The 17,610-nt window shown below is 45.4% G+C and overlaps 1 protein-coding gene across 1 annotated transcript in view; it reads right to left on the reverse strand.

Moving 5' to 3' along the window:
- Positions 1 to 610: 610 nt before the first annotated feature.
- slc1a5 (solute carrier family 1 member 5) overlaps positions 611 to 17,610 on the reverse strand; it is a 31,846-nt gene continuing 14,846 nt past the window's right edge. Inside the window, exons 2-8 of the mRNA XM_043680875.1 lie at positions 13,210 to 13,252; positions 11,134 to 11,223; positions 10,522 to 10,688; positions 7,835 to 8,068; positions 6,370 to 6,564; positions 3,883 to 4,017; positions 611 to 1,948 (exon numbers count right to left, since the gene is read on the reverse strand). Coding sequence (XP_043536810.1) covers positions 1,714 to 1,948; positions 3,883 to 4,017; positions 6,370 to 6,564; positions 7,835 to 8,068; positions 10,522 to 10,688; positions 11,134 to 11,223; positions 13,210 to 13,252 — 1,099 coding nt within the window. The 3' untranslated portion in view covers positions 611 to 1,713. The remainder of the gene's footprint in view (positions 1,949 to 3,882; positions 4,018 to 6,369; positions 6,565 to 7,834; positions 8,069 to 10,521; positions 10,689 to 11,133; positions 11,224 to 13,209; positions 13,253 to 17,610) is intronic.

A 17,610-nucleotide genomic window follows, 5' to 3' on the forward strand; every position in this document is an offset into this window, starting at 1 on the left:
AAATTCCAGGGCAATTCTGGAGAGTTGGCATTCGAACCTAAATGCCAAGGAGCTCACGAAACAAAATAACTAATGACATTTCCCTGAAAGTGCACATGCACAAGATTAAGAGAGAGCTCCAATTGCCAGTTCAATCTGTTCAAGTAAGGGTGAGTGTCCCATATATTAAGATTTAATTTTTACTTTTTTGAAACAAAAGAAAACTTTCAGAAAATACCATCAACAAACGGCCAAAATCTATTCAACAACTTGTCTTCAAGTTTACATTGTCCCCCTCCAGCCTCCATCCCGTGGTCAATGTAGTGTGCTCCACACCTCTCGATGTCTCTACAATTGTAATTGATTTCTCATGGAGAGTGCTTGCTCTGACTCGACTCCAAATGGACCTGACGTTCCAGGTTTAGCCTTCAGTCCTCTCCAGCCCAGAGCAAAACAAAAGAAGCAAGACCCTAAACCCAGGAAAAGAAAGAACGTGCAATGATATAGCGCCTCTCACATCCTCGGGGTGTCCCAAAGAGTGTTGCACAGCCAATGAAGGGCTTTTCAAGTGTCGCTCCCTGTAGTAAATGCAGCAGCCAATTTACGCAAACATCCAACAAACATCAGTATGGTAAATGAACAGAACATCTGTATCTCTTTTGTTTAAGATGTCAGTGGAAGAATAAATATTAGCCCGGTCATTCCCTACCCTAGTTTTTCTTTGGAGTCATGACTTGGAATCTTCCATTCCCACCTGACTTGGGTGGAGGGTGGGGTTTAAACACTTGCAATGGGGGTGAGGGGGAAGGAAAATAAAGATACCTTGTGAAGCGCGGCAACCTCCTTCCCCCAAAGTCTTGGCACTGGGGTGTTGACCTGTACGTTGCTCCCAAGTGACTGAACCTACATCCTCCCAGCTCGTGGTGTTCAGCTGTACCATGGTTAAAGATGTTCGTGTACAGAAACCCACCCGCATGCCAGAGGGAGTCACTACAGAAGATGCTGATACCAAGGCGTTGTATAAAAGCAAGTGCGTTTTTCATTTTCCTCCCTTGCGCACACCTCCCCCCGACAAGCAAAACAAAACCATGTCAGAGGAAGATGGGGCATATACCCTGGCACCCAAGCCCTCCTTGCCCTAACAACTATGAGGGGGGCACAGACTTGTAACACACAAAAAAACCAAATAATGGTAAACCACAGCACAGCTGCAGCATCGCAGACAAAGAGAGGAACTGCTGGAAGTGGTGTAAAACCAAGACATAAATGGCACTGCTGCCACAGGCGGTGTCAATATACAGCGGGCCCATGAGCCACTCTTAAAACACTGTTGGTTTCTCGATTTTTTTTGCTTTGGAGACAAAGGTCAAAACTAGTCCAAAAATAGTCCAAGGAGGCTTTTCTCAGAATCACTAGCAGCTGATTGGTGAAACATTGGAACCCCTAAACCACCAGTCCTCAGGCTCGTATCCTTCTAGGCCCCGAGGGCAGGTAGGTGGCGTAGAGGTGGGGGGAGCGTGGTGAAGGGGAAAATAATGCCTCGTGTGGTCATGGACTTCTCAAAAGCAAAAGGAAACCTCATGTCACCCCAATCACACTCTTCAAATTTCATCATGTTTTGCAGGAGAGGGAAAGGGGCTAGAGGTTGGAGAGTTTTTCTGATTTTCTGAACAGGTGTGTTAGGAGGTTCCAAGGTATTTGTCAGCTGGATGCTCCGATCCACGGAGCTAGGCCTCACATCACTGATTCCTTCTCCAGCGAGCCGCTCTCCTTTTTCAAGGGCTCTTTCGTGTCTTTCTTCATGAGTGGCGATCCTTCCTCGTCAGGCCTCTCCTGGATTGCTGCTTCTGTTTTTACCTCAGTGAGCTCCTCCACTCGCTGGCTGGATTTCTGCCTGTCAGTGTAAGACTGGAGGAGGCCGGCCCCGAAAGCGTCACCTTCCACATTGAGGACGGTGCAAGTGCGATCTCTACAACCAAACAGACATGTACTCGTTAGATCTGCCACAGACTCGTCTCTCTCGATTGTAAACCTCAGCTTGCTCCCTCCCTCCCCCCACCTCACTTGCATTAAGACCATAAGAAATAGAGGTGGAAGTAAGGCCATTCAGCCCATCAAGTCCACTCCGCCATTTAATCTCAGCTGATGAGCATTTCAATGCCAATTACCCACACTCTCCCCATATCCCTTAATTCCTTGCGAGAAGGTGTGGAAACCTCGATAAAGTAGGCCATTCAGCCCTTCGAGCCTGCTCCGCCACTCAGTATAATCATGGCTGACCCTCTAACTTAACACAACACTCCCATACCCTTCGATGCCTTTTTCTTTCAGTAACTTGGTCTCTGCAACCTTCTGAGGTAGAGAATTTCACAGGTTCACTATCCTTTGAGTAAAGAACAGTTTCCTCCTCTCAATCCCGAAATGGTCTACCCTACAACCTAAGTCTAATTCTCTGGTTCTAGACTCCCCACCCAGGGGAAACATCCTCCCTCCATCCAGCCCTGTTAGAATCTTGCACAATTGAATCAGATCATCTCTCAAGCTTCTAAACCCTCAGAAGACAGGCCCAGCCGAACCCATTTCTCCTTAAAGGCAGTCCTTCCATCCTAGTCTCAGCCTAGTGAACCTCCAATGCACTCCCTCTATGGCAAGGATATCTTTTCTGAGGTAAGGATACCAAATCTGCATACATTACTGAAAGTCTGGTCTTACCAAGGCCCTGTGTAACTATGATAAAGCCACCCCGGCCTCTGAACTCAAATCCTCTTGCAATGAAGGCCAGCATTGGTCATCCCAATCATTTGCTGTACCTGCCTGTCTCATTGACTGGACATACATCCATACTTCCCAATGTACCACCATTTCAAAAATACTCTTCCTTTCTGTTTAGTCTAGAAATCTAGAAGTTCACATTTAGCACCAGTTTTCAAAGGAGACCAGCAATCCTCAGAAGTAGGTGAATTTTGGCCGATTATTTGCCTCTAGCAGGCCTCACGGCTAAGTCTGAATATATGCTTAATAGACTCTTTGGAGCCTAGGGAGGGTGGGGTTATTGATTAACATCCGTCAGTGGGAATTCAGGCTGCTATCTTCTTGTTACTGACTTATCTGGGCAGAGATAGAGAGAGAAGCTGTTGTTTTCAGTGCCTCTATTCTCTGTAGCCATTCTTTCAAGATTGTAAAGAATTAGCGTTTATACTTTGGTATGAAAATAGGATTCAAGCATACAACTAACACACCATTTTCCTGCCCGGACTGGCAGTGCAGCTGTAGAAATACTGTGGCAACAAGAGCAGGTCAGAAGGTGGGAATCCGGCAGCGAGTAACTCACCTCCTGTCTCCTCAAGGTCTATCTAAAAGTCAGGATTGTGTTGGAATAGACTACACTTGTCTGGATAGGTGCACACGAGAAGCTCAGCAACACCTAGTATAAAGCAGTCTACTTGATAGGAACCCATTCCACCTCCTTTTGCACTGATAAAGACATGTTCTCTTGCTCTCTCACCTCGGGTGCTGTCTGACCTGCACTTGTCCAACATTTGTTGTCTCCACCACCTTCAACATCTGCTCCCTCCACCACTGAAGGTCAGTAGCTGCAGTGTGTACCATCGACAAGATGCACTGCCGAAATTTACCCAGGCCCCTTAGCACCTTCCAAACCCACAACCTCTCCATTCCCCAAACATCAAGGACAGCAGATGTATGGGAACACCACCCCCTGTACGCTCCCCTCTGATTCGCTTGCCATCCCGACTTGGAGATATGTTGCCGTTCCTTGAATGGGTCAAAATGCTGGGACTCCCTCCCTATCAACATTATGGGAGGCCCTAAACTACAGCTGCACCACCATCTTCCCAAGGACAGCAAACCTGCCACCCTGCACCAGGACAAAAGGCTACTTACACCAGCCAATCAACAGCGAGCACCAGCGATATCTCTTTCGTGGGCAGCCCCACAGCCTCCAGGATGATGGCGAGGGTCAGAATACCACCTGCAGGGATGCCAGCAGCACCAACACTTGAGGCAGTGGCTGTCACTCTGGAAAAGAAGGACCAGCTCAATTCAGACGAGTGGGACTAGAGAACCGGTGGACCTTCGGTCCCAAACCAGATGTGCGCCCCTCCCACCCCGTTCTGAGTAGCACAGAGGCAGGGGATGGTTGAGCTAACTTCACTAATACATCCAAGTGGCCATTTCAGAGTCCAACTAAAGGCTTAAAGTTGTCCTGGAGTCAAATACAGACCCAACTTGTACAAGGATAGCAGATTTCTAATCTAGAGGTCACTGCTAGCCAGTTTTATGACAGTACAATATCAATAAACAAATCTCTTCTGGCGGTTAACTGTCAATCAGGTGCATTCTCCATGGTAACACCTCTGTCAAAGTGCACTTGCCAAACAAAAGTACTCTCCCCTCATGTTGTATATATGTGGATTTCCCCTAGAATTGGTCTTCTTGCAAACTGTACTGATGAATGCAATTTGAAAATTTAATAAAATGTGTTGTTTTGTTCAGCAGTGACTGTTCTTCTTTATGAATCAGGGGTTAAGGCCAATTGTAGAGAATCAGTGCTCGAGATAGGGCACCTCGGTAACAAAATTGCGTCAAACGGCCTGTTTCTACATCGCAACAGTTCGGCCAAGAGGGCAGGCGAGAACATGCGCACGTGTACAGGACAGAATGAGGCCGTGGTGTGATGCACACCACAGTTGAGTGGCCTGCCAGCACTCAACTTTTATTTAATGACAAGAGGCAGGCTGGCATCTCTGGAACAGTGTTTCTGAAAGACATCATTGCCTTCAATTGCCTGTAGTTAATAATCGAGGAGTCTGCCCCAATTCGATCCAGTTCCTGTTCCGGGCAGCGGGCCAGTGATAGAAGTTGTATAAAGAGTAGGGAGCTGGTTAGTTCAGTTGGCTGAATGGCTGGTTTGCAATACAGAGTGAGACCAACAGCATGGGTTCAATTCCTGCGTTGGCTGAGGTTACAGTGAAGGATTCTCAATCTCACCCTCTTCCCTCACTCAACGGGTGGTGACACTCAGGTTAAACCACCACCAGTCATCTCTGTCTCTAATGGGATGGGCGCAGCCCTATGGTCTGATAGGACTATGGCAACATTACCTTTTATCTTTTACACAGAGTATTCCCGGGATGGCCTTGAACAGACCAGAGAGGAGATATTTATCCTGAAAGCATTGATAAGTTTAAAAAATACAAATGAAATAATGATATAAGGTCTGGGTATTGACATCAAGGCTTGACTAACTGCTATGTAAATATGACGTTTTGTAAAATTGACAAATTTTGGTTTAGCATTTTGTTATAAGCTTTTGCAGCTTTCTCGCTCACATTGTTCACTTGAAAAAGATCGAACTGTCAATCAAGCGCTTCCGGGTCCTCCAAGGTTGTGAATGCTGCTATAGGAATGCAGGTATTTCACTCCACTTACGGCTAGCCTCTTAATCTATCTCACGTGCACTTCATACCTCAACAACTTGCATTTATACAGCACCTTTCATGAGGATTTAACACACTTCACAGGAACACAATTAAAAGTTTAGTTAATGATGTCGATTTTATTGAGTGTTATTATCTGAGGTGAGGTGAGGGAATTCCTGAGCTAAGGAGCCAGGCAGTTCAAGGCATGGCTGCTAATGGATAAGCAATTAAAATAGGACATGCGCAAGACTCGAGAATTAGAGACGAGAAAAGGCATCTGAATTACCATGAACAGTTTTGGTTCCCTTCTCTAAGGGGAGATTGTGCACAGAAGGTTCACTCATCTGATCCCGGGTACGAAGAGACTGTCTTACGAGGAGGGGGTGAGTAGTTTGGGCCTGTACTCACTGGAATTTAAAAGAGTAAGAGGTGACCTTATTGAAACATGCAAGATTTTACAGGACTTGACAGGGGGAGGTGTGGAGGGATTGTTTCCACTTGTGGAGGAGTCTAGGACCACAGGGTATAATCTCACAATGAGGAGTCGCATATTTAGGACAGAAATGAAGAGGAATTTCTTCTCTCAGAGTGTAGTGAGGCTGTAGAATTCTTTACCACAGAAGGCCATTGAGGCTGAGTTATTAAGTAAGATCAAGGCTGAGGTAGACAGATTTTTAATCGGGAAGGGAATTGAGAGTTATGGGGAAAAGGCGGGTAGATTCTGAGGTCAGTCGTGATGGTGGAGCGGACTCGATAGGCTGAATGGCCCACTCTGCCCCCATGTGTTATGGGTCTCTCTAATGATCTTTGAGAGGACCTTCAATTAAACCTGCACCATTCCTCAAATTGTGCCTTTCGAGCATTTTATACAACTCCCTTTTGAATGAAGTAGCCCTTTCAGGCAGTTTACTCCGTTGTGATGCATTTCAGCGAGCATGCTTGTACTCACAATATGGCGATGACCTGGACAAAGTTGAGCGAGACATTGTTGAGCTGAGCAATGAACACAGCAGCGACACACTGGAAGAGAGCAGCACCGTCCATGTTCACAGTTGCGCCGATGGGCAGTATAAAGCGGCTGATTTGCTTACTGACACCGTTGTTCTCTTCCACACATTTCATCATGAGGGGTAGTGTGGCAGAACTGGGGAGAGAGAGAGATAGAGAGAGAGAGAGAGAGAATGAAAAAACACTGAGGGAATGAACTTGATAGAGGTTTATAAGATGATCAGAGGAATCGATAGAGTAGACAGTCAGAAACTTTTTACCCGGGTACAACAGAGTTACAAGGGGACATAAATTTAAGGTGAAGGGTGGAAGGTATAGGGGAGATGTCAGGGGTGGGTTCTTTACCCAGAGAGTGGTGGGGGCATGGAATGCGCTGCCCGTGGGTGTGGTAGAGTCGGAATCATTGGCGACCTTTAAGCGGCATTTGGATAGGTACATGGATGGGTACTTAATCTAGGTTAGAAGTTCGGCACAACATCGTGGGCCGAAGGGCCTGTTCTGTGCTGTATTGTTCTATGTTCTATGTTCTATGTTCTAATCCTTAGTGGGATGAGTGTGTCACTGATGAAATAACTCCACAGAGGCCGGTAACCCATCCCCCTTTATTAACACACGGAGAGTCCCTGACACTGACCCAGCTCCCTCAGAGCCAGCTCTTAGAGTGAGCAGAACCCCTGACACGCCTGATTCTTTTCTTCTCTCTCCCCCACACTACCGCCTAACCACGGTAGTGCTTAATTTTTCCCCAGCCCCCATGTTGTGTGCGTGCAGGTGTGAGACACAGTGAGAGACACAAGGTGCACGAATCTTTATTCAAATTTCCACCACCAGGAAGAAAGGAAACACCCGAGTGGCCAGTGACAAGCAGTGCCCTTCACATCAAAGGGCAGTGCTGTGTGATCAAACAGTGAAGGGGAGGGCAGGGCTTAAATCAAAATAGAATTGGAGGGGGAAATAATACACTCCACTCCCTGCGGCACCCACCTCCCCCTGAACAACTCCAGGGGACACTCCTGTTTCTATCTGTCAGCCCAGGCTCCCCGATTGGACCAGGTTAACAGCCCCAATCAGGGAACTCAGATTCTATGAGGTCCACCTGGCTGACCTCATTACAGTCACTACTGTTATCACACTCCCTGACCAAACTTGGTCAAGTTTATCTACTCTACTCCATGCATTGCTACACACTAAAAAACAAACAAAAACAGAAATTGCTGGAAAAACACAGTGGGTCTGACAGCATTTGTGGACAGAAAGTGGAGGTAAACGTTTCAGGTCCAGTGATGCTTCTGTTTGCTAAATAAGTACAGCTCACGAAAAAGCGCTTTAAGTGCAAAAAGGCATCCTAAGACCCTGACAAAGAGACAAAGTATCCAGCATTGGTTCCATATTGTTTCCGAGCCTACCTGGAGGAAGTTCCAAAGGCTGTAGCCAAGGCTGTGAAGATGCCCCACAGGAAGCTGTAAGGATTTTTACGAGTGAACACAAAGTAGATGAGGGGCAGGACGATTAAGCCGTGAATGAGGTGGCCCACTATGCAGCAGCAGATGTACTTCCCGAGGCTGGTAAAAAGCATGAGGACATCTTCCATCTCCACAATCTTGCCAGCAACTAGGAACATGATACCGAAAGGAGCATACCTATGGGAAAAGAGCCTCATGTTAATACCCCAGCAAGTGAATCATAGAAGTAAGCCGTTCAGCCCTTTGAGTCCACACCAACCCTCTGAAAAGCATCCCATTCAGACTCAATCCTCTATCTCATCCCTGTAATACTGCATTTCCCATGGCTAATCCACCTAGCCTTTACATCCTTAGACAGTACAGACAATTTACCATGGCCAATCCACCTAAACTGCTACCCTAGACTGTGCATTTCCACTGCTCTCTACATAAAGAGATTGCTCTCAATTTGTGTTTATTTCTGACTTACCTGTTTTGGCTCATATCTTTAGATAGTGATGATAGATTAAACACCTTGGATTTGTAAATTAAGGTATTGCAACTCTTAAGAATTCTGGATGTAAGTTTGCTCACAGAGCTGGAAGGTTCATTTTCAGACGTTTCGTCACCATACTCGGTAACATCATCAGTGAGCCTCCACTGATGATGTTACCTAGTATGGTGGCGAAATGTCTGAAAACAAGCCTTCCAGCTCAGCGACCATCCAGAAACTCAACCTAAACTACAAATCTTCTCAAAATTCGGTAACTGTTATGAGTGGCCTCTGTCCACAATTGTTTGTTGTTAATTATTTTAATTGTCTTTTAGCCTGTCCTTTTTTCTTAAAGCTGTGCCTCTTTGATCAGTCTTAAGATCAATGTTTTGAACAAAGAGTTAATTAACAGATTTTCTTTTTAAAGAGAATGGTAAGGGTCATGAAACAGCTAGTGCAAACACAATGGGCCAACTGGCCTCCTCCTGTCCCATAACAATTCTGTGCAACGTTGAAGCTTTTTTAATAAAGATTTTTCTTCCTCTCCTTTCATGGGTGCTGCTGGTAAGGTCAGTATTTGTTGCCCATCCCTAATTGCCCTGTGAACTGGCAGATAAGAGTTGACTACAATGTTATGTAGTCAATATCTTGACTGGACTGGGTCAGGATGGCAGATTCCTTTCCCTAAAAGGGCATAAGTGAACTAGATGGGTTTTTGCAACTATTGACTATAGTTTCAAGAGTTTATGTGAACTTAGTTATTGATTGGATTTCAATTCCACCATCTGCCAGGGTGGGATTTGAAACCGTGTCCCCAGATCATTAGACCAGGCCTTTGGATTACTGACCTAAGGACCTCACCACTGTGACACTGCCAATGGCCAGTTGAGAGGTAGTCTTGTGTGTACACAACTGATCCTGCAGTCATATGGGCTCAGTGGTTAATGAGCCGAAACAGCTAAGTCAGAAATAAAACACAAATTGAGAGCAATCTCTTTATGTAGAGAGCAATGGAAATGAGGAACCTACTATCACAGAGGGTCAGAAGTCACATGACACCAGGTTATAGTCCAACAGGTTTATTTGAAATCACAAGCTTTCAGAGCGCTGCCTGTTCATCTGGCTCATTCCTACTTGGTTTACATGTTTTGGTTAACAATGTGGTTCCGTTTACAGCTACATTGTTGGCAACTTCTCTCAGTGACATTTTCCTCCTCAGTTACAAAGATAAGATCTGAGAACACTTCATTTAACCGATTATGACACGCATTCTCTGTTTAGACACAGTTTGATGCTGAAAGTGAGCACACTCATGCAGAGGAAAAGAAAATGGGACAGCACTATACACACTGTTCACCAAAATGATCCTTTTGCTTATTGGGACCTTCTGTTCCGAAAGCTCTCTTTTCCAGGTTCTTTACACTTGGTCTCAGGAGGCAAAGAGTGATTGGAACATTAACTGCACTGTCTCTTAAGTTACTGATACAAGGCCACCACTTACAGCAACTGGTGAGGGAAAATAGTTTTCTTCAGGAAGACACCCCAGCAAAACTGGAATCAATGGGCATGTGGGGACAAAATGTCCGGTTGGTGTTGTACCTGGCACATAGGAAGATGATTGTGGTTGTTGAAGGTCAGTTCTCTCAGCTCCAGGACATCTCTTCAGGAGTTCCTTAGGGTAGTGTCCTCGGCCCAACTATCTACAGCTGCTTTAGCAATGACCTTCCCTCCGTCATAAGGTCAGAAGTGGGGATGTTCGCCGATGATTGCCCAATGTTCAGCACCATTTGTGACTCCTTAGATACTGCAGCAGTTCATGTTCAACTGCAACAAGTTCTGGACAATATCCAGGCTTTGGCTGACAAGTGGCAAGTAACATTCTTGCCATACAAATGCCAGACTATGACCATCAACAATAAGAGAAAATCTAACTATCGACCCCTTGATGTTTAGTGGCGTTACAATCACTGAATCCCCTACCATCAACATCCTGAGGGTCACCATTGACCAGAACTCAACGGGACTTACTACATAAACACAGTGGCTACAAAGCAGGTCAGAGGCTAGGAATACTGCAGCGAGTAACTCACCTAACTCCTCCAAAACCTGTCCACCATCGACAAGGCGCAAGAAACGGAGACAGGGTGACCCCACTTACCACATGATCCATGAGACCAGGACCATAGTGGCCTCATTGAAGGAGTTGAAGAAACGGATAAGGTTCTCGCCCTCTGGTCCGAGTTTCCGCAGAGCGATCCCAAAGACAATGGCGAAGACAACCAGCCCCAGGATGTTCATAGCATCCGCGCTGCTTCCTTTGGGAATCTGGAGAACAGGAAAAAGGAAGATTGGACTTTATACTTTGGGACTTGCTAAAGCACTTTACCAACCAATTGAAGTTTTTTTTTTGTATCATTGGCCGCACTGTGATTCAGCAAACACGGTAGCTAAGTCGAGCACAGCAAGATCCCACAAAGAGCAACATCTTGAAACAAAAACAGAAAGTGCCTTAAAAACTCAGCAGGTCTGGCAGTATCTGTGGAGAGAGAAAAACAAAGCGAACGCTTTGTGTCCTCTGACCCTTTCTCAGGATGTTCTGAGTTAAAACGTTAACTTTGGTTTTCTCTCTACCGATGCTGCCAGGCCTGCTGAGTTTCTCCAGCAACTTCTGTTTCAGATTTCCAGCATCCACACTCCTTTATTTCATCTTTAGAAATGTGCTGAAGATCAGTTTGTTTTTATCTTAATTTGTCATCTCTTTTCCACTTACTTTTAAATCTTTTTCTTCAATGCCTGTAATATTTCCAAATTCATCAGTGATGTTCTTGGAGAATTTGACGACCTGGTAAGTTGTAGCATACTGAGGAGAAAATACTATTTGTGAATCACTCGTACACAAATAAAGCTGCACAAACTATACAACAATCACAATGAGAAGGACAACTGCCTGTTCAGAAAGAAAATATTCCACCCAACGATGATGAGGATTCATTCTGATCAGACAGACAGTCAAGCTTTATCACCACCTCCACATGCACACAACATCTAACTAATACACTCACAATTTCTCCAATCAAAACCCATCTCTCTTTTTCCCTAACTTTCACCTGAGCCTCCCCCACTCTCTCTATGTCCCAATCTCCACCCAGATCCATCTCTCTCTCTCTCTGTCTATGTCCCAATCTCCACCCAAATCCATCGCGCTCTCTCTCTATGTCCCAATATCCACCCAGATCCATCTCTCTCTCTCTCTATGTCCCAATCTCCACCCAAATCCATCGCTCTCTCTCTGTCCCAATCTCCACCCAAATCCATCGCTCTCTCTCTCTATGTCACAATCTCCACCCAAATCCATTGCGCTCTCTCTCTATGTTCAAATCTCCACCCAAATCCATCGCTCTCTCTCTCTGTCCCAATCTCCACCCAAATCCATCGCTCTCTCTCTCTCTCTATGTCACAATCTCCACCCAAATCCATCACTCTCTCTCTCTCTCTCTATGTCCCAATCTTCACCCAAATCCATCGCTCTCTCTTTCTCTATGTCCCAAACTCCACCCAAATCCATCGCTTTCTCTCTCTCTCTAGGTACCAATCTCCACCCAAATCCATCGCTCTCTCTATGTCCCAATCTCCACCCAAATCCATTTTTGCTTCTCCCTCTCACTTTTTCTCTCTCCCCGCTCCAATCTCTACCCAAATCCAACTTTCTCTCTCTATGCCTGAACCTCCCACCAGTCCCAGCTCTCTATCTTGTGATGTAATCTAACCAGGAGCCCATCTCCCAGCGGATAATTGTCCCTCATGTGCTCCAATTCTCTCCCAATGTCACCCTCACCTTTGTGAAAACTGGCAGGTCGGACACAGAGTGGAACCTAGAATATTGGTGGTGGGGTGGGGAGGGGAGGAATTTGGGTACTGCCTCAGGAGAAGGTGCCAATCACTTCGGACTGAGAAGAGGAAGCAAAGAAACCTCTTTGCTGAAAGGTTTGTGAATCTTTCAGGTTCTATACCCAAGGAGGTGTAGGTACTTTGTTGTTGAATAGATTTACAGCTGGGGTAAGTAGACATTTGGCCTCTCGGGGAATGGGCAGGAAAGTGGAGTTGAGTTTTGAAAGGCAGAGCAAGTTCGAGGGTCTACACTTCCAGTTCTGGCGCGAAGATCATAAAGACATAGAAGCTGAAATAGGCCATTCAGCCCATCGAATCTCAACTGCAATTCGATGAGACCGTGGATGATGTTTATGGGAATGAGATCACAGTGTAAGTCTGAAGTCCATCTCTGTTATACTCAAACAGCGCTACTTCCCATCACTTTTCCAGTTGATGGCTTATGAAGAGCTTTTGCCCGAAACGTCGATTCTCCTGCTCCTCAGATGTTGCCTGACCTGCTGTGCTTTTCCAGCAACACACTCTCGACTCTAGTCTCCAGCATCTGCAGTCCTCACTTTCGCCTGCACTGGAAGGGACAACATTAATGGGCCTATCCCTGAGTTGGCAAGACAATTACCAGCAGCAGGTTTGTTGCATCAAAATAACCCAGTTTATAAGGGAGTTAAAAATCAACCACATTGACACTGGATTGGAGATACTTAGGGACCAGACTGAGTAACGATAACAGTCCAGGGTCACCTATCAGATACAAATGTTTTTACAAGGGTACAATAAAGCTATATAAGCTGAATTAAGCTCTCAAACAGTCTCTAGTCTGTCTTAGTGAAAATGCTCCTTTCTCTATGGTGGTTGTTTCAAAATTGCACTTATCCATTAACATAATAAAGAGAATTGGAAATAATCTATTACCAGTTAAACAGTGCAGCCTCACAAGGAGTGAAAAAAATTAACTTACCGATTTAAAAGCTGCCGAGACAAGGTTCGAGGGGAAGACGTTCCTGACAAAAAAAAGGGGAAAAATAAAAGAGAATTAAAAAGACTTGCTTTGCAACTTTCCAAACTCCTTGTGCTCTGGGTCACATCAGCCCCGACAGCAATCATCAGTCAGAAAAATAATTGACATAGACACACCCAGTGCAGCACAGAGACAGTGCAGCAATACCATTATGTAGGGGAGATGCTAAACTCAGCCACCATCTTGTATCCCATCATTGGCCAGAACCTGAAGGGTACCATGGCAGCCATTTTTATTCAGTCTCCCATTTATCTAAAAATGGAATATTACAAGCACACAGATCTTAACTCAATCACAACCGAGCTTGGAGAAGGATCTGGTTATAGATTATTTTCTGATCAACCCCATTGAGACACTCCCTCTGGAGCAAGTGGGATGATGCATGTCTCCTGCCTCAGAGGTGGGGCCATTTCCACTGCAACAGCCAAGAATTTCAATATGGTCTTTTGAGAACCCAATTTAAATTAAACCAATCAAAGTTAACTGCATTAAAGGGGCACAACACAACCACAAGGTTCAAATGAAACCTAAATAAAGTTTAAATTGAAATGGCACTATGGCAAGATATCACAGTCAAATCGCTCTCTTCTCTTCCATCCGTCTCCTCAGCCCTATCAGTGGGGGCCACATCCTCCCAGCCCAAGAACACTGTGGGCGTAACCATGGCGACGTAACCATGGTAGAGGTGCAAGCTGTCGGATACAACAACTCCCTCCGCAGCTCACTTCCTGGACTAGTTGACTGAAGAGTCTCTGGATCTGTTCAGATGATGTCCAATTAGTGCCCCACACCTGCATTTTATTCGACACAACATCATGTCTCAGGCATCACTTTAGTTGCATAAAAGATTCAATGGCAGCTCAAAATCAATTTAAAAGCAAAATGCTTTTGCATTAAAAAAAACAATTGTGACTGTGCCTATGACATTTGTAAGAACATAACAAGTAGGAGCAGGAGTAGGCCATCTGGCTCCTCCAGCCTGCTCCGCCTTTCAATAAGATCATGGGTGATCTTTATCATGGCCTCAGCTCCACCTACCCACCCATTCACCATAACCCTTACTCCCTTTACTGTTCAAAAATCTATCTTCACCTTAAAAATATTCAATGAGGAAGCCTCAACTGCTTCATTGAGCGAGGAATTCCACAGATTCACAACCCTCTGGGGGAAGAAGTTCCTCTATCAACAAACACATCTAGTTAGACCCCATCTACCACCGCCTGAGAAAAGGAACCGGAAGTGACTTCACCACCGGAAATAACATCACCACAGGGAATGACATCACCAACCAAAAGAAACTCAAACATACAAATAGAAAGCAGGAATTTTCAGCATTGCTTCGCCTGAGGACCACTGAAGATGGTACCTAGTAGGGTAACGAAACGTCTGGAAATGAACCTTGCAGCTCAGTGAGCAAACCTACATCCAAAACCCCAACCTGAGCTAAAAATCTTCTCAAACCTCACTAATTCCTCCTAAGCACAGTCCTAAATCCGCTGCCCCTTATTTTGAGGTTATGTCCCCTAGTTCTAGTTTTACCCGCCAGTGGAAACAGCCTCCCTGCTTCCATCTTATCTACCCCCTTCATAACATTGGTGTATTTCTATAAGGTTCCCTCCACATCCTTCTAAATTTCAATGAGTATAGTCCCAGACTACTCAATCTCTCCTCACAAGCCAACTCTCCCAACTTTGGAATCAACCCAGTGAACTTCCTCTGCACCCCCTCCAGGGCCAGTACACCCTTTCTCGAGGAAGGAGACCTAACATTCTCTTTCACACTATCACATTTACAGGACCGTGCTGCACACAAATGGGCTGCCTCGATTACAAAAATGATGAGACTACAAAAAGAGCTTCATCGCACGAGAGAAGCTTGAGAAAGTCGAGATTGTGAAAGGCGCCACGTGAATGAAAGATTTTCCCACACAAATTCAGTTTTAAAAGGCTTCAAATTTAAAACACTGCCTGGTAGATTCCCTGTAACCGTGGGAATAGGTTTGCAATTTTGTAGCAGGCACAGAATAAAGAAAAGCACCCCCCATGGCCTCTACATGAACACTGAAAACAGGAGAAAAAAATATTAAAAAATGAGAATAAAAGACAGGTTACCAGAAACAGACAGAATGGACAAGCAGCAAAAATCCAGGCTAAATGTACCAAAGAAAATCTCTGCATGTGTCAGACCTTACCTACCGTTGGAATCTTTGGATAGACAATCAGGAGGCCAATGAAAGGACAGTGCTCTGAAAGCTTGCGAGTTCAAACGAACCTGTTGGACTATAACCTGACGTCATGCGACTTCTGACTTTGTCTACCCCAGTCCAACATTGACACTTCCACATCTTGAGAGATATGGACTTAATGCAGGAGACAGAAATCGATCAGCCACGGGCTAGGAAGGTGTTACACATTCAGTGGGCTGAAAGGCCTACTCCAACTCCGATGTTAACAGTCACAGGAGACCATATTTTTAAAACTAGGCCAATGGGCAAAAGTGGACTACCAACAACAACTTGGATTGACGTGGCATCTTTAACAACAGTAAGACGGCGGCTCAGTGGTTAGCACTGCTGCCTCACAGCGCCAGGGACCTGGATTTGATTCCACCCTTGGGCAACTGTCTGTGTGAAGTTTGCACATTCTCCCCGTGTCTGCATTGGTTTTCTCCGGTTTCCTCCCACAATCCAAAGATGTGCAGGTGAATTGGCCATACTAAATTGCCCATAGTATTAGGTGCATTAGTCAGAGGGAAATGGGTCTGGGTGGGTTGGTGTGGACTGTTGGTCGAAGGGCCTGTTTCCACACTGTATGGAATCTAGTCTAATCTCAAGACACCCCAAGGCACTGGACAGGAGTGTGCAGAAACAGAATTGGACAGTGAGCCAAACAAAGGAGATGTCTGAGCAGATATGCTGCCAATTCTGTTGGATTTCAGTGACATTTCAACTTGTGTTTGCAGAAGACTGGCATAAATTATGCAATCAGCATATATATTGATTCCATATGTGAACGAGAGAAAATAAGTGATAGCTCCTTGAAAGTGGAGTTGCAGGTAGATAGGATAGTGAAGAAGGCATTTGGTATGCTTTCCTTTATTGGTCAGAGTACTGAGTACAGGAGTTGGGAGGTCAGGTTGCGACTGTACAGGGCATTGGTTAGGCCACTGTTGGAATATTGTGCTAGAGGGCATAGGTTTAGGGTGAGAGGGGAAAGATATAAAAGAGACCCAAGGGACAACTTTTTTACCCAGAGGGTGGTGCGGGTATGGAATGAGCTGCCAGAGGAAGTGGTGGAGGCTAGTATAATTGCAACATTTAAAAGGCACCTGGACGGGTATATGAATAGAAAGGGTTTGGAGGGATATGGGCCGAGTGCTGGCAGGTGGGACTAGATTGGGTCGGGATATCTGGTTGGCATGGACGGGTTGGACGGAAGGGTCTGTTTCCATGCTGTATATCTCTATGACTCTATAATTGGTCATAGAAGATTTTGAACAGAAGGAGCAATAGGTAGCGAGATTGAGGAAGACAATGCAGAGCTGAGAGCCTGACATTGGAACAATTAGAATCACTGATAGGTAAAAGAGCAGTGTTATAGAGAGAGAGAGAGAGAGAGAGAGAGAGAGAGAGAGACTGGGCTGAAGGAGATTACAAAGGGAGGGAGGGAAGATATCAGAAAATAAGGAGGGGATTTTTAAATTCACACTGTTGCTGAACTAAGTGCTACCGTAGGTCAGTGAACACAGCAGTGATTCGTGAACGGAATGTGCCGAGATAACCAACAGGATTCTGGATTCGTTTGCTCAGATGTATTTCAGTTCAACGTCCAAGCGGGTGCCCGGAATGTCAGGAAGAGATCTTTCAAGGCTGCCAATCAGCTGACAAATTGCTTCTTGACCTCTCCAGGTCAGGGTCACCTAGAATTCCGGAACACAAAAGCCAGGGAAAAGGGGAGGTGGAACAATGAACAAAACCAAACGGCTTCTGAGAAACCAGTCAAGGAATCAGAACTAGTTCTCGAAAAACAAAGTTCATGACTGTGCTGATTGGTAAAATAAAGACTTTAGGGTGTAGGTTTGCTCGCTGAGCTGTAGGTTTGATATCCAGACGTTTCATTACCTGGCTAGGTAACATCATCAGTGGCGACCTCCAAGTGAAGCGAAGCTGTTGTCTCCTGCTTTCTATTTATATGTTTGTCCTGGATGGGATTCCTGGAACAACAGCTTCGCTTCACTTGGAGGTCGCCACTGATGATGTTACCTAGCCAGCTAATGAAATGTCTGGATATCAAACCTACAGCTCAGTGAGCAAACCTACACCCTAAACCTCAACCTGAGCTA

The sequence above is a fragment of the Chiloscyllium plagiosum genome, chromosome 41 (genome assembly GCF_004010195.1).
Source record: "Chiloscyllium plagiosum isolate BGI_BamShark_2017 chromosome 41, ASM401019v2, whole genome shotgun sequence".
Classification (NCBI taxonomy): Eukaryota; Metazoa; Chordata; class Chondrichthyes; order Orectolobiformes; family Hemiscylliidae; genus Chiloscyllium; species Chiloscyllium plagiosum.